Source organism: Cynocephalus volans, chromosome 15 (assembly GCF_027409185.1).
Source record: "Cynocephalus volans isolate mCynVol1 chromosome 15, mCynVol1.pri, whole genome shotgun sequence".
NCBI classification, from domain to species: Eukaryota; Metazoa; Chordata; class Mammalia; order Dermoptera; family Cynocephalidae; genus Cynocephalus; species Cynocephalus volans.
This window is the reverse complement of record NC_084474.1, coordinates 23136386-23161780: the sequence shown is the minus strand read 5'-3', so window position 1 is coordinate 23161780 and position 25395 is coordinate 23136386. Positions and strand designations below refer to the sequence as shown.

General features: G+C 36.7%; 1 protein-coding gene and 1 pseudogene across 2 annotated transcripts in view; one reads left to right on the top strand and one right to left on the bottom strand.

The window, feature by feature from the left end:
- The window catches only part of MTFR1 (mitochondrial fission regulator 1), a 55156-nt gene extending 30905 nt beyond the window's left edge, over window positions 1–24251 (bottom strand). For both annotated transcript variants that reach the window (XM_063079634.1, XM_063079635.1), the window contains exons 1-3: window positions 24141–24251; window positions 9231–9373; window positions 2470–2568 (exon numbers count right to left, since the gene is read on the bottom strand). In XM_063079634.1, the coding sequence (XP_062935704.1) occupies window positions 2470–2568; window positions 9231–9296 (165 nt within the window). In that variant the 5' untranslated portion in view covers window positions 9297–9373; window positions 24141–24251. The remainder of the gene's footprint in view (window positions 1–2469; window positions 2569–9230; window positions 9374–24140) is intronic.
- LOC134364246 (5S ribosomal RNA) lies at window positions 2304–2422 on the top strand (annotated as a pseudogene).
- Window positions 24252–25395: the final 1144 nt, after the last annotated feature.

Sequence of the window (25395 nt, the reverse complement as noted above, 5' to 3'; positions counted from 1 at the left end):
ATGTCAGCTGGTACAGTGAAAAGAGGTAGTGATCTATAAAGAACATACTGAGCTTTAAGACTTCAGAGGTGGAACCGTTTTGAGGGTGAAGGGGTAGAGCTGATGCCAATGATACCAAGAGAGGAATGGAAGTGAAAGTCAATAGGAACAGAGGAAGTGAAGAAAAATGAGGCTGAGTTTCAGATGGATCCTCTAAAAGACACTGAACTCACCTGGGATAATGGAAAGACAGGTTTTGACTGCCTAATTCCTGTTTCTAAACTGACCCTTTGAATGTCCTATTCTCAGTTTAATCCATTTTGACTTTTGTCTCCTGAATATGGCCTTATTATAATGGTGTCTACTCTACCTGGGCCCCATAGTGGTTCCCCAGTCCCAGACTTTCTATAACAGTATTTAACCATGTTGAATTCCTAGATAGCCCAGATACATTTCCATATCAATTAGCCCCCAAGTGAGCCCCCAAAATTGCAAAAGTGCATTTTCAATTTTATTACTATAAATTGCATACTTTTGAAGACTAAATTTTTTATATTTCCCAAAGGAATAAAAAATTGAAATACAAAGGAATAATGGCACATGTAAAACATCTTACTAAGTAGCAAACAAAACACTCACCTTAACATTGATGTTAAATTTAAAAGCACTAAGTATGCCTGGAAACAAAAATCTCACTATAAACAACTGGCTTCTGTCTTCCACTACATTCTCAGGTAGGTCACCAATATTCCTCTTACCTTACTCCTCTCCTTACGTTAATCCATTTCTTTTCAAATGTAGTTCCTGTACTAAATCTAATACTCTTTTTCTGCTCATACGCTTTTTATGTGACTGATAACAACACTGAGAAAGAGAATCCTTCCAAGTAAATGTACGTGGCTCTAGTACTTCGGTCCATTCACTGCCAAGGCAGATTTGGTTACAATCAGAAAATGTTAAATATCTCCATGTCCTTACATGTCTCTAGCTACGTGAACACAAATGCTGAAGCAAGTTCTCCTGAAACTAGGTTAGATAAATAGAAAGAAAATTTAGTAAAGCTTAGCAATCAGAAAAAAATGTAATAAGCCTTGGTTTACACAATAGTTATTTAAAGGAAGCTGGCAAATAAAGCAAACAGCAATTTGTGTCTAAATGAAATGAATTCTGAGAAATTATAGCTGAGAAACTTACTTCTACAGATTTCTTCATTTTGATTATTTAAAAAAAAAAGTCTAGAAACTGATAAAAATTACTTCTTGGAAATTTCCAATCCGTCAATTTTTAGATTGATGCATGAAAGTTTACCCAGAATATCTGCAAGTGGGATTATGAACACAGCAATGAACAACCCTGCTAGTCAATCTGAATGAACGCTAATTTCTATCACTTATTTAGAAACAGATTTTCACCTCCACCTACCAGGTGGAATGATTTATGGAGCATGACGTGATATCAAATAAGCACACAGGGGCACTTTTGAGCTTCTGAATAATGAGTTAAATACATCTTCCACATCTCCACATGCTAATCTATTATTTAAAATTGGCATAGATGTCTGTTGAAATTTATATTTTATTAAACGTTGAACTGAAATGTTTTGTCATTTTGGTGCCATACAGAATTACTGAAAAATAAGAACAAAGCAATGTGAGATACGTCTAATACTATAATACAATAAGAAACAAACACACAAATCAGAGAAAATAGCAATATCTCCAAGCAAAGCACCGAGTTGCTCCTGATTTGACACTAAAAAAGAATTCTAAGACTTGAGTGTTCAAAAGTTTTCCTAATTCAGGGCTTGACCGTTACCTCTTTCAGAGAACTACAATTACTTCTTTGTCTTGAAACTGTCATTGCCAAGGCAATGGATCCTACAATTAATGCTGAGCTTGAAACCAATGATGGAGAAAGCAACTTACATGGCACCCACAGAGACATCTACAAGCAAACTAGGGGAACAGATTAGCTATCCAAAAAGGAAGGTATAACAACTAAAGAAAAGAATGGTGGTACTTTAAGTACCTGAAGTAACATAAGGCCTATGTTTGAGGTCACCCGGGGCTTAACAACTGCTTAGCTTATTACATCCTTCTAAATCTTCACATATGCATTCTTAAGAGTGAAAAATGTCTTAAAGATCTTGAATACTCAGTTCATAGAAGAACTAAAATTAGAAAGACTTTACTGTGTTTTTTAATCGTCTTTTATCTGATGGACAGTGGCATCAATGGGGGAAAAACAACAAAGAAAATGCTTTATGAACCATCTCGCCTAATTATATTCCTAATGTACATATTAATATCAAAATCTGAAATATAGTCTTCAGCCATACCACCCTGAACGTGCCCGGTCTCATCTGATCTCGGAAGCTAAGCAGGGTCAGGCCTAGTTAGTACTTGGATGGGAGTCTACCCAGGAATACCGGGTGCTGGAGGCTTTAAAAAAAAAAAAAGAAAAAAACTTGAAATATATAAAATACAGTACCTGAAACTGAACTCTTGGACACTGAATCAGAGATAAATTAGTCCCAATTTTCCTTACAATACTTCGAGATGAACCATATGGCTTCCCAGACCAAAGTACCTGAGGAAGTAGGAAAAACCAAAAGTTTAATTGCAAGACTTATAGAACTGCTAATACAAAGTATTGGACAATTATTTGTCTGACATGCTAACACATTAATTACAGGATCAGAATACTCTAAATCTTATAGAAAGTAAGCTAATATTTCTCAGTTCAAAATTAAAGAATATATATAACTGGTTATTATTAATGCAATAAAGTTTAATGTAAGGTATTATATAAAAATGTAAAAGAATAGTAATTTTTAAATAATACTATATTTGGTGTAAAAACTTTATTTTCATCAGGTTTTCATACTATTCTGCAAAGCAAACACTATTTTACCCTTCTGCTATACTTTCAGTTTTAGAATTTTAATACACACAAATTTTTTAAAAATATGAGCTACTTTTGCTATAAGAGAATTTTCAAAACAAACCCAAATTAGTACAAAGTTCAGAATCTGAATTGTAACATGCAGAGTGCTGCATGTCGTTTGCTGCACAAAAGTGCCTGGCCAAGGGTGAGCAGGGGCTGAAATCCAGTTGCACTGCTCACCAAGCACTGCCTGTTCTTGGGATGCCTCATCCCCAGAGGAAAGGTGCCTTTTCCTAATTTGCACAAAGGTGCCAAGTGGGCTAGTGAGCAGAATTTCTCAGATGAAATCATAATACACACAGTACATTATGCTATGCTTAAAGCAAAACCAAAAATAAACCCCCAAAGCAAAAACCAAACAAAAATCATACATGTAGAAAGTGAAATCATTACAAATTGTACCTTGAAACTTCTCCCCAAGTATATGGTCTTTCCTTAAAGAGAAAAACTATCCATTTGTTTTGAGTGCTATACTTGAAAGCCTGGACAGAAGAGGTAAAGAAAGGTATTATGCTATTAAAAGCAATTTTCAAAGAATGAGAATGATATGACTACTATATACTTAATTCATCAAATTTTAACACTCAATTATATCCTAAAGACTAAATAAATGGTAACAAATAAGATGGGTATAGATTCCGAGCAACGGACATCATCCCTTTTTTAAGGTCACTCCAAGGCCATTCTAATTTGAAGAATCAAATTACCCTAATACAAACAGTATGTCAAGCTATTGGTCATTGTAGAAGTGGGGGCTCCAACATCTAAGCCAAACTAGACCTTTAGACAATTCTAAAAGTACATACAACTTATAAATGTAGCATAGAAGCAATCTGACTTCTTAGATTTTTAGCAACCAAACTCAATTTAGGGATAACAGTATGAGTTAAAGTGAGGTTCATGAGAGCATGTATGAGGTACTTCAAAAGGTTCATGGAAAGATTTGTATTATTTTTCAATTCTAACTTTCCATAGACCCACTGAAGCACCCTCGTATAATTCCCCTGGAACCTGCCTCATCTTTTACATAATTTTTATCATATATGTTCAAGGTTTCACTGATTCTTACCTAGGAGATTTCCAGAAAGTACTATGATCTATACTGGCTATGATAACCAACAAAAAAACTAATTCTGCCTTTGTAAATGTAAATAAAAAAGGATGGTACAGATTGGAAAAGTGGTCAGTAGAAAGGTAGGAGGATATCAATATTAAAATATAAATATTATACAAAGAATTTAAGAGGCAAAATTATTCTGAAACTTAGAACAAAACATTATCCACACCTATGATCATACAAAGAATTATCACACAAGTCGTCTTATCAACATGCAAGGACTAAGAGGAGGAAAAACTTCTGACTAGAGGAAAAATTTCTGATTAGAGGAAAATAGGGAGCCTCACAATTCTACAAAGTCAACATAAGAGCTCTTTCCCCCAACCCCAAAAAGAACATAAGTAAATAATTTTAAAACAGACAATATTTTAGCAAACTTATAAATCTCATACATTTTAATAGGTCTCAGTCATTTAAAAATAAATCCATGAGGCAACAGTAACTACACCATTCAGTCATTTCTCTTCTTGAGTCCTCTATTTAGTCACAAGTCAAAACTCTTGTGATGTAGGAGAAATAGAATGCTATTTGTGTATCACAATATGACAATTACATAGTCTAAAGTGAATCTTCCTCCCCTACAGTAAGCAAACATCTTGCTTGGAGATGAAGAGGACAAAAAGCTTATAAAGAAAAACTTACAAAGGATTTGCCAAGGTCAGGAACTAATGTTTCTCCCAGCTTTTAGCAGTCCTCGATATGCATGCTGCAGGGTTAAGTTTCAACTATTATCTTTCCATCTGTTTAATATCAGAAGGAAAGAATACCACGTGCCTTCTACAAAAGAAGTGGCCAATGATTCAGCTTTTAATTATAAGGAATAAGTAGACTATTTAGGTTTCTTCTACAAAGTCAAAGGAAGGAAAAGACAGATTGCTATATGTGATTATTTTTTCAAGCATACACAGTAGACTAACAATTTTCTTCTGTTACCCATAAAGTGCATAGTACTCAGCACCAAGAAATATGAAGCAAGGGTCTATGTAAGCTGAAATATTTAGAAAGAAGAGCCACAACCATTATTGGATGGTAGGAAAAAGTGAGGGAAAGAGCAGCTAACTTCCAGGAACTCCAAAACTAGGTCTTACTACTTTTCTATTTTTTTCTATTTAGCCCTCATCAAAGGGGAGAAATTGTAAATAGTTGTGAGGAAACAGTGAACAGATGGTACTGAAAAGTCACCATCTGTGTACTGGGAGGCTGCATGACCCAAGTGCATCTCCTACCCTAACTTGTGGCTGAACTGTGTCCTTGAAGTACACTGGTTTGGAGAAAGGAAGACTTCCTCTAAAGATGAACCAGCATTAATATTTTTTTCAGATATAAGAGAAGGCAGGGAAAAAACTGTCATAACTAGATAATTCACTTTCATTAAGAAATAATTAAACAGAAAAACATGCTTTGCTTTATCTATAAAAACTGCTTATAAATAATCCAGTAATGAATTTGTGTATGTATGTGTGTGCATGTCTGTCTAGTAATGACAGTCCATAACATTTAGCAACAGTGTTTGAAAGTGATGACAGTGAGGAAGGGGAAGACAACAGGAAAGTAACTTGTTCTTTTTCAACATCATGAATTGCTATTGTAGCAGTGCTGATGTGTGAGCTGGAATCTGAAGCTTTCATCTGTCTCATCCATGATGACTGCATTCAAGTTTTATGTGGTCGTTCATTTGTTATAGACTAGTTTAATCCATATTATTGTTTGGAAGAAACTATTTAGCAGGAAAAACTATATATTAATTCTAAGTAAATATCTTTTTCTCAAAACAAACTATGTGACATGAGCTGGAATCTGAAGCTTTCATCTGTCTCATCCATGATGACTGCATTCAAGTTTTATGTGGTCGTTCATTTGTTATAGACTAGTTTAATCCATATTATTGTTTGGAAGAAACTATTTAGCAGGAAAAACTATATATTAATTCTAAGTAAATATCTTTTTCTCAAAACAAACTATGTGATATTAATGGAGAAGTTCATGTACCTCTTAAATTACACACAAAATTTTGTGTGTATGTAACATTTTTCTGGGAAGAAAGTCCATACCATTAGCCGAATTTTTAAGGAGTCTAGGACCCAACAAAGTATAAATTCTTATTTCCAAGGGAGCTAAGAAAAAATAAAAAGTGTGTGTTGGGGTGAGATGGGTTGGAGACTGGAAGATGAAACTCTAATACGATATTCAAAATCCCTAACTAAAGATTAACACTTCCCTCAGTTTTCTTCCTTATTCTAAATCCCTAGCTACATTCACAATCCTCCTCCAAGGCACAAGAGGAAAACAAGGGTAGGTCTATATTACTAATACAATATTTAGATATTTGTGTAGCTGGCCAGTTGGTAAGAATGCAATGACACCAACGTCAAGGGTTCAGATCCCCTACCAGCCAGCCGCCAAAAAAAAAAAAAAAAATCTGCTATAACTTTTTCGAACATAAAATACCGAGATTAATTAGAATCACATTAGCTTCACACTATTCTTACTTTCTCCAGTTTAAAAACATTTCTGTTTAAGGACATAAATATAATAATAGGTTGGGGAAAAGGTTGAACATATTTAAGTATACGGTTTTAAATTCAAACAAATGTTGAGGCAAAATGGAAGGCAGTGAAGAGAAAAATTAAGCCACAGCACAACAATTTGTTGTTTATATAAAGTGGCCCAAACTATTGACCCCTCTATGCTTCCGTGTTCTCATCTATAAAATCGGGACAATATCTACTTCATGAGACTGAACATTAAGTGAGTTAAAATATTTATAATGTCTTTAATAAACATTAGCAGTCTTTTCCCCTTCTATTGTAAGAGGTAGCAAAGTATACTAAAAAGAGGAAGGATTTTGAAATCAGGATTGGGTTCAGATTACAGCTCTACAATTTAGGTAATTTTGGTCAAGGCAGTTAAACACTCTGAACTGCAGTTTCTCATCTGTAAAGAGGGTTGTTCTACTGAACACACACAATCTGTGTAAAAGCAGTGGGCACAGTAACCACCAGCATAGTGAGCCAATCAGGGGTGGCTCTTATGGTGGTGCTGATGTGTACAGTAAAACGTAAAGAGCTGATCATCACTGGCTTTACTAATGGTAAAAAATAAAACAAAACCCAAATCTAAAAGCTTGTACCTTTTTTAAAACAACAACAACAACAAAAGTAGGTAAAGGCTAAAGGCAGTTTCTGCTCTTAAAAAGTTTTCAAGCACAGTATCAAATTCATTTATGTCAAATCAGCAGGAAAATACATGTTAATCATTGAAAGGTGGAACTAAGAAAGCTTTTATTATCTTTAGATGCCCAAATCTTGGTAGACTACACCTTTAATGTTTGTCATAGGCAGCAGGATAAAATACCTTGGAAATTTAAAAAGAAAATAACTCCAAAAGATCAAATTACTTTATTTTAGAAGAAAACTTTATTTTATACAGATTTTCAACTAACTGATTAAAACTGATTGTATGTTAGCTTCAATACATTAAAAAAAAAAAAAAAAGAACTTTCTCATCAGCTATTAGTAGAAAGGGCCTTCATTTGTGATTATAATATTTTGAGCAAGTTAATCCTCTCGTAGCTTGTCCATTCTCTGATGAAAAGCACCCATTTTACAGCTTAAAATGAACAAAGCCAAATAAATGAATAAGCTAAATAAAGTGTGCTATCTGTGCCTGAAACAGAATTCTATACTTTGGCCTCAATTAGCACTAGTCTCATTAGCCTGACCTGGGGTAGGGATGGGGGGGATAGCAAAAACATAGGAATCCAACATTATTGAATGTACGTACACTATATACAAGCCACTATGCTTGTATATATGCTTTACAGATATTGTCATTTAATCCATAGTCTAACTCAGCAATAGCAGTTCTTCTTTCCCTATTTTGTAGATGAAGAGAATTAACTGGGAGGGACAAATTTCAGATCCAGGTTTGTTAAAATCCAGGACTGATAATCTTGCCACTAAACCATACTTTTTACTAAAATTACAAATAAGTAGAAATCGTAAATCTTCACTTTTTGGGAATCATAAATAACAAAAGCTTCCTTTCTTTCTGGAAGCAAAAGAAAAAGAAATTCCTTTGTTGTCAATACTAAAATGTTAATCTATCCTATGCAGCCAAATGGTGGTAGGTAACAAATGAGAAAGGTGGTATAGCTAGCCGCTCTAAAAGAAGGTCAAAACGTAGGAACATGTATCTGAAAAAGATGGTATTACCAATAACTTCATAAGTCTTTATGTTGTTGTTGTTGTTGTTGTCTGGTAAAGGGGTTGAACCCCGGACCTTGTGGTTATCAGCACCACACTCTAATCAACTGAAGTAACTGGTCATGTAAGTCATTTTTCTACTGCTTATCCTCAAGGTAATAATCTCAAAATTATGCACCTGTAAACAGCGGTAAGCAGAGTTAATTTTATTGGGTTCTCTGCTTTTTATCTCCAAAGAAAATAGATGTCACCTTGGGAGTTGGGGAGGTTCAAAGTTCAGACACAAAATAAAAACAAAAAAGTAAAAGTAGTGCATTAAAAAGTATACCCACATTCATATTATATATCTTGCCTATATCTGTTATCAGTAAAACTTAATTCTATGTCTTCAACACCAAAACATTAAATTTGAAAATAAAAAACAAATATTTTACAAAATGTGTGTGGCACAACAATTGATCTCATAACTTTACGGTGGATCTGAACAAAATTTATAAAAATGTCAAGATAAAAACTACCATCTCCTGCACAGAACAATCATACTATACTAATTTTTTTTCTTCCCATCTATAGTTATATTTTAAGACATGACTTATCTTTTACTTTAAACAATTGTGTAATTAACACACCACATTACAACACCATTCAATATTAATAAATCTACAACAATCAGAGTTGTCAAGTGTTACATTTTATTCAATGATTTCTCTATATATTTAAGCCTTTTCCTCACTAATAACAAACATATTGCTTTTAATGGTAACATGAATATCAGTAAGTTTTCAATATGACCCAGAAAGTTATTACCTTACTTAGGATGCTGGGAAGATTCACTTCTATGATTTAAATAGTAAGCAAATTAAATAGTACATAAACATATTAAATTCAAAATGTTGGTCACATAAAGATTTATTTCATTTTCTCTGAAAAATTCTTAAAATATCTAAATGTCTGGATTTTTAAAATAAATTTTGAACACTCACCGATTGCATGCTTACTCCAGCTTGTTGAAAAACCATCCTAATTAGGCGCTTAATCCAGCCAAGCATTTAGATGGCAAAGTCTCCCCAAATTTGCATTTCAAGTACTTCAAGGATATATAGCAGCACATGGTCCATAAAGCACACTAAAAATTAAAAATGCAAATACTAAAATGAAATAATTATTATTTAGAATCTCTGCTGTCTACAACATGGCTCACAAAGTAAGCCTAAAGCATTTAAAAACTTTTTGTGTGAATTAAGAGAAAACAAAATTTGCTTGTGATCAGCGTGCTTAAAGTAACCGTAATAGCACAATATTTTTTCAGTCAGAGTTCTTAGTTGGAAGCAACAAACATGTACTGTCACTAATTTAAGTAGAAAATACATTTAAGAAAAAATACCTAGTAGATAACAATCTTCACAGAACCTGACTCATAGGCTACACAGCCAGGAAAAGATGTCCAAAACTGTAGCGGAATTGGTATTGAAAAGACACAGCAGCAACTGCTACAGCCACCACTGACAGAACAGTCCATGCAATCAGTTCCTGAGTTGCCATCACTTCCTGAGTTGCTGTCCATACTGATGGATGCATTTGCTTGGCCACATCTAAAGCTCACGTACTAGCAAAAGTGAGGCTGGAAAAGCAAGTACCTGACTATAGTAACAAGCAGGTTTTGCTTCGCACCAAAAATCATAAAGAAAAGAATTCCAGAAACACAGAACAATTCAGATGCTAGAAGGTCAAAAATAATGACAAAAGTCCTTTTACACTCATTGGCACCATCACCCCTACCATTCACTGCCACCCCCCACCCCATCAATACATCGTACACCTGATAAAATTAAAATGTTAACTTGTACAGTACCAACAAGTTCACTGAAAGTATTGGTCTCCAATAAGACAAAAAGTTAGCAGCACAATATAAATCCATATACTGCTTCCTCATTAAGAAAATCTTGTTTGAAAAACAAAAAAACAAAAAACCAGCTAAACAAATAGTATGCTTCGAGATATAGTTGATTTACATTTTTATATAAATTCCTTTTCTCATCATGAACCCAAAGCAGTCTGCACTCTGAGAACTTTATAGATAAAAGTACAGAGAATAGGGAGAAAAAAGTAAAGGTGCCACAAATATGACAGACACTGGGTGACAATGAACTGAAAAGAGCTGAGCCTTAAAGACAGAAGAATAGAAAGGAGGAGAGCATTACAGGTAAAAATGAACAGCAATGGGGGAAGGCCATGAAGACTGGAATGAGTATAGGATGTGAGTTTATATGAGAATCTGATCTAAATGCTTATACTGGAAAAAAAGAAACAAAGATCAGATTAAACAAACCTTGAAACTAGCCAGAAGAGTTTGACTCAATGGGGTAGGACAGTCATGTCTGCTAAATTCACCAAAGCTCAAATTAAAAATTATTTTTTATCCTTTGAAAAACTACTGCAAAAAACAGTACATAGGTTTTAATGTGCTCTATACCAAATTTCAACAAATTGGAAATTTCTAACTTACTATGTTTCACAGATTGCTTTTATAAGTAAATGATATATATTTGAATTAATGAAGTAATGCTTTTAGTCTCCTTTATTTGTGTTCCAAACATGAGCCGCTAGCTAAAAATGTCCAGAAACCTCTAAACCACACAGCAATAACAAGAGCTAACATCACTGAACATTTACTATGTGCCAGGGTACTAAGAGGAACATTTTTATGCTTATTAAGTCATTATTCATAAAACCTCAATTAATTATCAGAAACCAGCATATGAAGGTGGATATCAAATTATCTTCCACTTGCAGAGGGGCAAATCTTAGTTAACATAAATTGATTAAGTGTCACACGCTTGTAAGTAGCAAAGTTAGGACTCAAACTGGATGTTTAGATAAAAGTCTGTGCTTTTATCCACTATACCATGCTACTCGCAAAAAGAAACCTATAGTTTGGGGAACCTATCAGAAATTTTCTGAGTTTTCTATTTTTATTTTTTCTTTACTGTAATCCTACTCAACTTTCAATAAGTTTATATTCTCAAACTAATGTCATAAAATAGTGAAGTGGTAAAACTCTCAACTTGAAATTGTACCCTTGCTGTGCCACCTACCAATTAATTGGTCACTACGAACAAGTTAGAGTTATCCATCAGTATCCACAAGGGATTGGTTCCAGGACCCCTGCGGATAACAAAATCCTGGATGCTCAAGTCCCTGATAAAAAATAGCATAGTATTTGCATATAATCTACATACATCCTCCCATATACTTTAAATAATCTCTAGATTACTTATAATACCCAATTCAATGTAAAGGCTATGTAAATAGTTTTACCTTGTATCGTTTAGGGAATAATGACAAGAAAACAGTCTGTACATGTTAAATACAGATGCATTCATTTTAAAAAAAATATTTTTAATCCACAGTTGGTCGAATCTGTAGTTAGCTGGATCTGCAGATGTGGAACCCATGGATACAAAGGGCCAACTGTAATTTCAGAGAGTAACAGTAACTCACAGAGTTATGAGAATTTATAGACATAATGCAGAAGACATTTTAGTAAAAATACTAAAAAAGAAGGTTGTTGTTATCAGGGATGGAAAAGAAGAGATGGATTCAGGATACCAATAAAAATATGAATAAACTAGACTTGGGGAAGAGGTTGGTTACAGGAACAAAGAAGCAGGGGAAAATCAAATGACTCCAAGGTTGCCAGCAGAGATGCTGGAAATTATGGCCGACAGATACGGAAATATTGGAGAGTAAAGAATGAAGATGAGCCTTAGATGATAGAAGTATATCTAGATGAAATCAGGGAGTGTGTTTTAGTCTGTTTTGTGTTGCTATGACAGAAATACCTGAGACTGGGTAATTTATAAAGGAAAGAGGTTTATTTGGCATACAATTCTAGGACAGCTGCATTGGGCATGGGCCTCAGGCTGCTTCTACTCATGGCGGAAAAACAGCAGGCAGCTGGCGGATACAAGCAGATCACACTGCAAAAGGAAGCAAGAGAGAGGACGCAAGAGAGAGAGAAGGTGCCAGGGTCTTTTTAAGCAACAAGCTCTCACGGGAACTAATAGAGCGAGAAGTCACTCATTAATCCCCCTTCCCCCAGGGAGAGCATTAATCCATTCATGAGGGATCCGCCCCCATGACTCAATCAGTTTCCAACACTGCCACATTGGAGATCAAATTTCCACATGAGTATTGGAGGGGACAACACATCCAAACTCCATCAGACTGTTAAGCACTGGCAGGAAGATATACTTATTACTATGAAATGTCTGTGATGAGATCTTTGTTCAGACAGATATATTTTAATGTTACCAAGTTCTACTATCAGTTGTATGAATTAATCCTTACTCTGAGAATAAATGGAAATAAAAAGAGCAAAGGGCCAAAAATAATGTCAAAGCTGGAAATGGCAAAAAACTGAGCAGGTAGAAAGAATAGTTTTATGTGAGGTATGAAAAACCTACCACTTTTTAAAATTGAGATATAACATGTAGAAAAGTACACAAATTTTAAATGTCTAGCTTGAATTCTTTTTTTTTTTTTTTTTTTTTTTTTTTGTCGTTTTTTCGTGACCGGCACACACTGGTCAGTCCTATATAGGATCCGAACCCGCGGCGGGAGCGTCGCCACGCTGCCAGCGCAGCACTCTACCAAGTGCGCCACGGGTTCGGCCCCTTGAATTCTTATACATGTATATACCTGTGTAACCACCACAGATCAAGACATAAAGCAGTTCCAGAACCCAGAGGCTTCCTTGGGCCTCTCCCCAGTCAATACCTACATCTCACCTATCTAACCACTCTTCTAACTTTTACAACCAAATGTTAGTTTTGCCTGCTATATGTACTCTTTGCTGGCCTCTCCCCAGTCAATATCTACACTTTGCCTTTCTAACCACTATTCTAACTTTTATAACCAAATGTTAGTTTTGCCTACTGTATAACTTCTATCACTCAAATTGCCTGTGAGATTCATTGAGGTTGTTTGTGAATCACAGTTTTTTCTTTGCTGTACTATACCACAATTTACTTACTCATTTTACTGCTCATGAACATTTGGGTCATTTCCAGTTTTTAGCTATTACAAATAAAGCTGCTATGCACATGGAATAGCAAGGTACACATAAGCACTCATTTCTCTTGAGTATCCTCTTGAGTACTGGGGAGTAAAACTGCTAGAGCATATGAGCATATGAGCATATGAGCATATGGATGTATTATGTATATATATGTAGTTTTAATAGAAACTTCCTAATGTTTTTCCAAGGTTGTTGTACAAATTACACTCTTACAAGCAAATAAGAGAACTCCAGGTACTCTACATCCTTGTCACTACTTGGTATTGTTGGTATTTTTTAATTTTAGCAATTCTACTGGTTTCTTCATATGTTTTTGGGGACTTTGATATCTTCTTTTGTGAAGTGTCTGTTCAAGTCTTTTTGCTCATTTTTTTTTTTTTTTTTTGTCTTTTTCGTGACCAGCACTCAGCCAGTGAGTGCACCGGCCATTCCTATATAGGATCCGAACCCGCGGCGGGAGCGTCGCCGTGCTCCCAGTGCAGCACTCTCCTGAGTGCGCCACAGGCTCGGCCCTTTTTGCTCATTTTAAAAAATACTTTTATTTAAGAACAGTTTTAAGTTCATAGTAAACTTGAGTGGAAGGTACAGAGATTTCCCATATATCCCCTACCCCCACTTAAGCACAGACCCCTCCCATCAACATCCCAGACAAGAATGACACTTTTATTACAATTGATGAACTTACACTGACACATCATATCACCCAATGTCCAGAGTTTACATTAGGGTTCATTCTTGGTGTTGTACATTCTCCGGGTTTTGACAAATGTATGACATGCATCCACCATTACAGTATCATACAGAAGAGTTTCACTGCCCTAAAAAGCCTCTGTGTTCAGCCTATTCATCCCTTCCTTCCCCCTAACCCCTGGCAACCACCAATCCTTTTATTGTCTCCAGTTTGCCTTTTCCAGAATGTCATATACTTGGAAACATATGGTATGTAGCCTTTTCAGATGGCTTCTTTCACTTAATAACACACACTTAAGGTTCTTTCATGTCTTTGATAACTCATTTCTTTTTAGTGTTGAATATATTCCATTGTTTAGATGTACACAGTTTATTTATTTGTTCACATACTCAAGGACATCTTGGCAATTATGAATAAAGCTGCTGTAACATCTGTGTGTAGATTTTACTTATTTTTTAAATGGATATATTAGGGTTCTCCAGAAAAACAGAACCAATAGAACATACAGTTGCCCCTCGGTATCCATGAGGGATTGGTTCCAGGACCTCCCGCAGGTAGCAAAATCCACAGACGCACAAGTCCTCTATATAAAATGGTGTAGTATTTGCATATAACCTATGCACATCCTCCCGTATACTTTAAATCATCTCTAGGTTATAATACCTAATACAATGTTAAGGCTATGTAAAGAGTTATTATACTGTACTGTTTAGGGAATAATGACAAGAAAAAAGTCTGTACATGTTCAATACAGACGCAATTTTTTTTTTCCAAATATTTTCAAACTGTGGTTGGTTGAAACTATGGATGCAGAACCCACCGAAATGGAGGGTAGACTGTATATAGATGCATAGAAAGAGATTTATTATGTCCCATCATCTGTCCCGTGCAAGCTGGAGGCCAAAGGGTGTAAGTCCCAGTCTGAGTTGGGAGGCCTGAGCGAGGGCCTTTTCTGAGGGCAGGAGAAGATGGATGACCCAGACCAAGAAGAGAGCAAATCCGCCATTCCTTTGCCTTTTTTGTTCTACTCAGGCCCTCAGGGAATTGGATGGTGCCAATCTTCTTTACTCAGTCTATAGGTTCAAATGCTAATCTCTTCTAGAAACACATTTACAGACCCACCCAGAAATAATATCTTACCAGCCATCTGGGCATCCCTTAGACCAATCTAGTTGACATATAAAGTTAACCATCACAGATAGTATGTTTTTTTTACCTGAAAATTATTTTTATTTGCCAGTAAGAGATGTTTCTTACATCTGGGCTAGAGATAAAGACTAGGAAGCACTGGCTTAGAAAATGGAGATGAAATGAGCTAACTCATATAGAATTAGGGGATAAGCCAGTATAGAAGGCTCAAACAGTACTTGAGGAACAAAATAAAAGGAACTTAGAAAAAATATTTGAGGAACAAAATAAAAGACATGTAGTAGAAAAGTGAGTGTTTTTACCAAAAAAAAAAAAAAAAAAAAGAGAGAGAGAGAAAGAAAAAATTTCAAGAACGATAATGGTCCTGGTAAAACACAGAAGGGACGTCATACAGCTGATGGCCTTCTACTGCTACCCTTTCCTCCGAACTTCACCATGCTCTCTGGAACCCTGTCTGAAGGTAAACATTCTCCCATCTCCAAATCATCAACATATTCACTCACTGTTAAGGTTAAGGTCTCCTGCCCCATTTCTTTCCCTTAACTGAAATTTGGCTTAGAACACTGTTTCTACTACAGCTCAGCCCTCTCAAAAGGTTTCTGTTTGCTTATTCTCTTACACTTTATGAATGCTGTTTCCATCAATTATAATTCTAAGATCTTTTAAAAACTCTTCATCAAAGGGAAAACTAAAGGGACAGAAAACAAATCAGTGGTCACCAAGGGCTAGCAGTGAAGCAATGCTTAACTACAAAGAAGCATAAGGGAAGTTTCAGGGATGTGAAACTATTCTTTATCTTGACTGCAGTAATAGTGATGTGTCTGTATTCATCACAGAAATGTTCACCAAAAAGAGAGAATCTTGATGTATATAAATTACATCTTCATTCAAAAAAAACTCTCCTTTGGCGGCACTGCTTTACCACACTCTACCCCCCCCCCATTATGGTTGTCATTTAAGGACACTTAAGTCATTCCCCATCACTCAACTATGACTTTAACTGAGTCTTCTTCTCCCCTTCAAGTCCTTCCTTGAAAGAAATTCTACACTTTGACCTCATTAGCAGTAGTAAATCAATAAATATATCTTATATTCCCACCAATGCTCAGTGATTTTAATATTCACATAAATGATGCATCCACCATAGTACTGTGTAAGCCCATTTATATAAAGATCTAAAATAAGCAAAACTAAAACTAAGCTAATACTCATAGATAAGTTTTTTTTTTTTTTAAATTAAAGTTTTATTATCTTTGGAGACAAGGTAATAATGACTGGTAGAAGGCATGAGAAGAATTTCTAGGGTGCTGGCAATGTTCTGCTTTTTGACATAGATATTTGAGTATGTTTACTCTTACCAAGATGTATGCTACCATACTTTTCTTGAATGTAAGTTATGCTTCAAATAAAAGTTTTAGGCACATCCAGGCCAGCAATGGAGCCAGCCCAACGCCTGGGGAGTCCTGAAAGATGGGGGCTGTGGGCCTTAGCCCCGCTTCCACTGCCGCACATCCAGGCAAGCATCGGAACCAGCCAATGCAACCAGATCCTAGACTGTACTTAATTAATTATGCATGTTTCTTTGGGGTTGTGACTTATCTGCTCATGTCCTTTACCAAATTTCTGCTTATATTTTTCTAATTCATTTTTAAGAGTTCTTTTTGCAATAAGGACGTTAATCTTAGTGCTTAAAAAATAAAAAAGAAAAGTAGAGAGTAGAATAATGGTTACCAGAGGCTGGGAGGGGTGGGGAGAAAGATTAGGGGTGAACTAATGGGGACAAAACTATGCTATCTACCCTAAGTGAATCATGGTGCAGGACATGCATGTATTGAAACAACACCCTGTACCCCCAAAAATAGATATAAATAAAATTGAATTAAAAAACAAACAAAAGTTTTAAAAATACACATCACCTTTGACCTAGTTATATAACCTTCAGGAATTTCTCTCTCAGAAATAAAAGCATTAGTACATAAAGACACATGTACAAAGACAATTTCTGCAATGCTTTCTATACTCAAAACTGGGTTCAACTTTAAATGTTCATCAATAAAACAATGTTAATTAAATTACAGTATATTATGAAACACTATGCATCTATTTAAATTAAGTTAGTCTATATAATGACTCAAAGGCATATCCATAATATAGGAAGAGTAATATGTGAAGTACAAAACCAAAAATCCTCAACCTTTTTATATGTAGAAAGATAGACATCAACCTATTAAAACTGGCCTGAGTGGGTAGAAGCCAAACTTTTTTCTTATATAGTTTGTACTGTTAACCAATGCTACCAAGCATGTTTTACTTTTCATTTAAAAACAAAATCTAAAAGTTAAAAAAAGAAAAATCTCACCTTCGAGCTTTCACTCAGATACTCCTGTGACCTACTATTCGATCACATTGAGACCTTCAGTCTCTTCACCCCTGCAATTTTCATCTATCTAACTAGACTCTTCCCACCTTCACTTTCTTCTACCCCATCCAGTCCAAAATCACTGCAATGCCAACATAGTCAACTGTTTGTTCTACTGTCTTGTTTATCCTATAAGCCAGAACTTGATGAATCCAACAGCCTATAGTTCCTAAAATTGGGCTATGGAAAAGTTACTAAACTCTACACTTTGATGTTGCTACAAATGTACTATCTCCAATCTCAGCTGGACCCTCACTGCTGCCTGGAATTCTAGGAAAATCTTATTCCTACTCTTCCCCTCTTGCGTTCTCCAGAACAGGTATTTAGAATTTTCTCCATGCTACCCAAATCTACCCAAGCCCTCCCCCATCAATTCTCAGCAGATGATCAAGCATACATTTCAAATAATAGAGAAGTCATCCGACAAGAAATCCCTCAACGTCCTGCCACTCCACATGCCACACACTTATCTGCATCTGCGCCTATTCTGTTCCCCAGTCTCTCCTGTCCCTCCTCCCAACTAGCTGTTCAGGATTCCACTCTCTCACTTCACAGGTCTCACAACATCAGAGATAACCTGCATTACAAAAATTCTATTCTCCACTGTTAACTTCAATCACTTGCCATCTTCCCATTTCTCCATCTGCATTTAAACCAAAGAAATCCAAAATTGAACTCCTTAACTTTCCTCCCAAATCTGTTGCTCATGCATTCTCTACCTCAAAATGACATTCATATATTTTTAGTTATTCCTCCTTTCTCTTTCATTTTCTCCAATCAATTGGGGAGTATTTTTTCTACTAAATATATCAGATTCCATCTCCACTATCCTTACACTACTATTCTAAGCCTTCACTATTATAAGAATTCATTAATTAGACTACTTGTCCCCCAATTTTGCCCTCTCCTTTCGATCCATTCTCAATACTGAAATAGGTCCTTTATGATTTGACTTCTGTCTTTTCCTATCCTCCACATCTTTCATTCTCTATCTTTTGATCCAATGACATAGGTAATTCCAGAAATCCTACATGCTATCTTCATTTCTGGACTTTTCTTCTATCCAGTATCCCACCTCCCTCCTGTACTCCTATACAATCTAACTCCTACTAATCCTTTGTTTTGGCTTAGCTATTACCTCCTCCAAGACATCTTTCCTGATCAACCAGGATTAGGGCCCTCCTGTATGTATTCTCCTACACAGTAGCACGTTAAAACAATGTACCTAAACTAATTACCCCCTCCACTGGACTCTTTAATCACATTAAGGGCAGAAACTGTATCTTATCCATCACAGTGCCCCAGCACTTAGCACAGCATATGGGATATAATAGTTGCTCAATTAATATTTGAATATTAAATGAAACGAACTGAAGCCCCAAGCCAGTGCCTTTCCCATGCTTTCTCAGTTGTAAACAGATATCGAAAAGGAATTTGCTTCCGTTTTAGGGGAACTAGGTAATTTTCAGAGAAACCCTCCTCCCACTGAGGACAAGGAAACTAGCTGGACAAAATATAAAAACCATTTATGTGAAAGCATCTTTTCTTTTCTTTTTTTTTTTTTTTGTGGCTGGCTGATATGGGGATCTGAACCCATGACCTTTGTGTTATAAGGCTGCACTCTAACCAACCGAGCTAACCAGCCACCCCATGAAGCAGCTTGATAGAGAACTAACAATTCAGGCAGAGAAATACAAGAAGTCTTTAAAAAGTTCATGGAAAGATTCGTATTATTTTTTAAATCCATTTTCCATGAAATTTTTGAAGTACCCTCATATAATCAGGACAAAAGTTGGTTCTTTGAAAAGACTAATAAAAAAGTATCGACCTCTAAGGAGATTTATCAAGGAGAGAGAGAAGGAACATATCACCAATATCAGGAATGAAAAAAGGGAACACCAGTACAGATACTAAGTACATTAAGAAAATCATAAAAGGCAAAACAAGATATACTGTAAGAAGTTACAATGGTGTTTATCTTTGGGTGGAAGCGGGTAATAGTTGGAAGGGAGGCTTAATGGGGTTTTCTGGAGTACCAACAACTTTTGATTTCTTACCTGGGTAGTCATTACATGGATGCATGTTTTTTGATAATTTATTGATGTATATTTATGTTTCTGCACATTTCTGTGCTATACTTTAAAATAAAAAAGGTAAAAAAAAAAAAGATAGCTAAAAATCAGACTGCATTTTGTTCTCTCTAGGTTCCATATAAATATATGAATAAACTTAACTCCCTAGGCTTTCAGTGCAGTCTACTCTAGCATAGACTGTAAGAAATAGCAAATAGCTTTTTTTTGAAAAAATGATGACCAGTAAGGGGATCTTAACTCTTGACTTGGTGTTGTCAGCACCACGCTCTCCCAAGTGAGCTACCGGCCATCCCTATATAGGGATCCGAACCCGTGGCCTTTGTGTTATCCGCACCACACTCTCCCAAGTGAGCCATGGGCCAGCCCTAGCAAATTGCTTTTTTGTGGAGGTGGGTGGCTAGCAGAGTGGTAGAAAAGAAAAAAGCAAGAGTAAATGAGATACAAATAAACTTTGAAAACAGACTTTCTTTTTCCTCCACACAGTATGAAAACATATATAGCATATAGCTAGACTAATTAAAATGTGTAGCAGTCAAATTGGAGATAAGACCAAATAATAGTCTTCAACTACTGCAATGTCTGCTTTTGAGATAGTTATAATAATAAAAAGTTATTAGCAGTAAATAGTTTCACAATAGCAGTGTTAGCAGTAATAAGGCTGTCATTAAATTTAAAATGCCCCAAATTTACAACAGTATAGTGGGGCTTATTTTTATAAGATCTTTGAGAATTATTCAAGGAAATGACCATTTAAATTATCTTTACCTTATGAAAGACAAGTATGAGCCATTTTATAGTTGGGAATAATGTCTAAGAAGATTAATAGAACATTCTTAGTTATTTGGTTGGCTAAATCATTAGAATGACATTAACTGTTCTCAGAATACTAAGAAATTAGTTAAACCTTATAAATGCATCCCAAATGACAGTCCACATTCTGGTGCCAAACAATAACGCAAAAGAAAAATCAGGACCATAAAGTAAAAAAAAAAAAAAAATTACTTTTCAATTTAAAGTTACTGTCCATGATTTGGAAAAATGTGCTGCATTTTGATGTAAAAATGTCCTTTATTTTAAGACATGACGACAGCTGAGGGTTGTTATTTGATTTTTCAAAAAATGCCCTTACCTGTCATAATGCAAAGTTGTCAATCCTATCTGTGTCAACCCCCTACCCTCCCTTTTGGAAATTAAACTTTGAAATTCATGTCTAGTGACCACCACTAAACCTCACATTATTCTAATCGAGACTTTAAGTCAGAACACTTTACCATAACTATAAAACAATGACATAGTATTCAACCTGTGGGTTCAATATACTGGCAGTAATTTAGAAGCAATATTCTATACTGTTCATGCAAAATTTACTACAATGCTAGATTCCCAGTACTTAGCACAGAATCTGACATATAGTGTTATTTTTTTTCAGTCCACAAATGAATAAATCTCATGACCTGTGCTACCTCTCAACAAAAAGTAAAACTGGTTAGATAAGAGGTCTATAAACACAAGCTAATTAAAAGCTGATGAAAATTCTTTCAGGTTAACGAGCTTTAGATATGAAATTAAACTTTTGAAGGACATTTATAGAGATTAACCTTCTCCATGTATGATATAAAAGAAGTTTGAGTTACAGGTTATGTTTCTATTTGAACTAATGTTCTTCCGTTTTCATGTGAGGATCTCTGAAATACAACCCTACAGTGAATAATATAGGTATTTTCTCCTTAAAGTAATTTTGTTATTTTAAGCAATCTCATGCAAATAAATTAGGCTCTCTGGCATCAATTTTAAAACAATCTCTTGAAAAGACTGGTCAAATATCTTAAGTAATCCCGTACTGGACACAGTAGAAGCTAACAAACTTTTCGAAAGTCAACAATATTCTTCACTGGCTAAAAATGCTGCCGTTGGGTCCAAGAAAGTGATAAAAACTCACTATAAAGGTGATTTTAGTAAGTTGCATAATAATTACTGTCCCTTGCATACTATATGAATAAAAAATTCCCTCATCAGAAAAACTCAGTAATACCTCTGTAAATGAAGATTTTTAAGTCTTTAAAGGTAATAAGAGTACTCATTGAAGTATTTGTTGTAAAAGAAAAAATTTAGAGGCAATGTAAATGTCCACCAATAGGTAAATAGTTAAAATAAACTCAACATTCCTATCTGTTTGTGGCCATTAAAACAAAAAAGATAGAGCTATAGATGAAAGGATTTTCATGATAAAATGCTGAGTAAAATAAAAACAGCTGACAACATGAAGGTCAAGGGTTCATCCCAGTACCAGCCAGCTGCCAAAAAAAAAAAAGAATAGTTGAGTAGCTGAGCAGTGATTAACATTTCAAAGACCAGTGATACAGTAACACTTATCACCAAGAAAACAAACTCATGGAAACTGAAGTTTACAAGCACTTCAGTAAAAGGCGAAAAGATTTATACGATCTGAAGAAAAACCAGAGTATTACAAGCACTTCAGAACCACAGTCTTCTCTTTTTCAGGCTATTTTTTTTCCCTCCAGTCCTTTCCTTATATCCATAAATTTACTAGTTACCCACATCTATTACCTTTATATTCATCAGGTCCACCCATTAATCCTTTCACATCTGAGGTAAAGCCGTCTTTGACAGCGCCAGCTCACTATGAGATGGCTTTGATCATGTCACCTCTTTGCTCATTAAGTTCAAACTCCTAAGACTTGGCAGTCAAGTCGCTTCACAAGCATTTCTGACCTTACTTCTTCCAGACTTAGGAATTATTCCCCTTACAGTATGAATACTAAACTCCAATACAGACCTCCACTGTCCTCTGAATAAGCCTAGCAATCTGTTTCTAGCACTTTATTCCTCTAACATCTGGATGAAGTTGCTGTCCTGGAAGTAGTTGGAAGATCGGGAAGGTGAGGAATACAGATGAAATATTCAGTATAAATATCCATTATATACTAAGCGCTAAAGGAGTGGTAGAGACTATTCATTTAAGTGTGTTTTTTCCCTCTTCCTTTCCCCTTTAATTGGCCATACACTAAAGAAAACAATTTTTAACACTTGTATCTGTTGAACTACATTTGCATACTTTGCTCATAATTTTAAATTCAGTTGTATTAATCTTTTACTCTTTCAAAAAAGCAAAAATACCTCTCTCACTATTGTTTTGTACTCGTGTAAATTGCCAGGTACTTTTTTTTTTTCCCATTGGAGTTGTAACTCAATAGAAATAATTTTCCACAGCAGTTTCATTTACTCCACAACTCTTACAGGAGATTCGATTAAGGTTACAAGAGCAAGAACTTTGCAATGACAAAGCCAAGACTAGCATTCTGAATTCCATTCCCTACTCTTTCAACAGTGAAACCTTAAGCAAGTTGTGTGTGACCTCTCTAAATTTCTTCTTCCCTCATCTGTAAAATGGGGATTAACACCTACTTGACAGGGCTGTTGTAAAAATTAAATAAATGGGTGGAAGCAACTTCACAGTGCTTCCTGCATACTAAGAACTCCAGAAACAAATTATAAATACAATTATTACCGCTCAAAGCAGTAACACTACTGTCTAGATTATTTGGTAACTTTGTTTTCAGTGATTTTGAATACCTGAGCACTAAGTAATGAAGTTGCACTGTCGGACAACTGCCCACATTCTTTTAGTACAAACTAAATTAGAGCTGTCTACACTTTAATATGTGCCTTATATTACTTAATCCCTCTAGAAAGCGAATGATTAGAGAAGAGGTATGATTAGTGATCATGATAGAATCGCAGACATACGTAAAAGAGATGAAATGATATGATGTCCGGGATTTACTTAAAAATAACCCGGGGAAGGGGAGCAGGACTCGCCATGTATCGATAATTACTGAAACCGGGTGATGGGTACACCGAGTTCTTTATAACTACTGCTCAACTACTCTACAGTTTGAAGATTTCCATAATAAAATATTTTTTAAAGTGCCCAAACGCCGACCTTTTCTTTGGGGCTTCATGCAAACCCTTGTCACGGTCAGGAAGATACATTGGGAAGTTCCGGGTGGTGAAAAGTGACACAGCCACACAAGCCCGGTGGTGAAGCTGGTTAAACCTCCTGGGCAGACCAGTGAGCGCGCTCCTCCCGGAATCCCCGGGGCCCGCTGGAGGTGCACCGGCCCAGGCCGCTCCCCGAGTCCGGGGAAAGGGAGGCCTTCCTGGGACCGCCGCCTGGCGGCCGGGGCGGGAACTAAGGGCTCCGAAAGAAGGACGCACGGGCGGGGGAGGGGGCAGCAGATGTAGGGGTAGCCGGGTGGGTGGGCGATCTCAGCCTTCAAGGCAGGTCGGAAGACTTCCCTCGGCTCCGCCAAAGCCCCGGACCCACGAGGAGCTCTGCCCTCCTTGCGCCACGGCAAGGACACCCTACCGGCTCACGGGGCCCGCCGGCCTCCCCGCATTCCCAAACCAGACTCCTTCAGCCCCTGCTCTGCCCATTACCAGAGTCCAACCGCCGTCAGGCCGGGGGGCGCCTCCTCTGCCCCAACGCCAACCGCTTTTCCGAGTCCGCAGCTCCACTCACCTAGGCCTCCCGGCAGCCAGCACCTAATCTACTCAACCTTCCAGCTTGGCTGTCAATCAACCAATCCCCGCCCCAAGCCGGAGCCAGGCTGACCAATCAGCTGTTTTCTCCGGCTGGTAGGCGGGCCCAGGGAGCCGCGGCCCGAAGACAAAGCTGCAGCCCCAAGCTCCCTTAGCCCTTTCGCGGTCAGTGTGCGCACGCGCGAGGCTAGGCAACGGGCGTGTGATTTTGCTCGGACGTCGCTTTGTGTCTTCACTGTTCTGCCCTGGAAGATATTTTTGTTTGTAAACTGTTCTGCCCTGGGAAGTATCTTTGTTTGTAAACGTAATGCTGTATGTGTGGGAAGACTCACATACTTAATGCAGCCGCAAGTGTGTATGACTTTGAAAGAAGCCGTGAGTCTTAAGCCCTCGTTAACCTAACATATGTTGAGCCCTTTTTGTCCCACACTGCAGGGACTAGTTGGTTTTCAGCTGGCACATCTTCTGCCTGTGTAAACCTCAGATCCGGGGTGTGTTTCTGCTTCGGAGGACTAGGAGGGCTGGCCGGTTAGCCTGGTTGGTTAGAGCGGGGTGGTAACATCTAGGTCAAGGGTTTGGATCCCCGTACCAGCCAGCCGCCAAAAAAAAAAAAAAGTACGGACGAGGGGTTGTACAAAGTCCCTGACGGATAAGGATTTTATTTTACTGTCTTCAGTGCCAGCATCTGCTTAGTATAATTCATTGGGGAACGTGCTTTTTAAATAATTTAGTATTCGAGGACACTGAGTTTCAAACAATTCCGTCATGAAAATATGATCGTTACATTTATAGCTAACTATATTCAGCAAAGTAATGTGTGTAGGCGTGATAAAAGATGTAGGGTGAGAAACCTATCAGTATCTGTATGGCCTTTCAAAAGGCTGTTGAAGAGTGACTAGGTCTCTTACCCTCTCATTTGCAATTCATTCTTGGGGTCGCTGGGCCGGCACTGGCGCTCTGATGTTCTTGCCCTGGGTGGCCCAGTTCTCTTCCTGGTGAGGGCTTCCCTGTTTCAGCAAGAGCATTAGTTCATTTACTCAACAAAGGCTTATTGGGCCCACTGTGACAGCACAAAGAATTTGAAAAGGCTTGAACCATGCCCTAAGTGAGCCTACAGTATAACGGGGAGATAAAAACCCAATCTTAACATGTA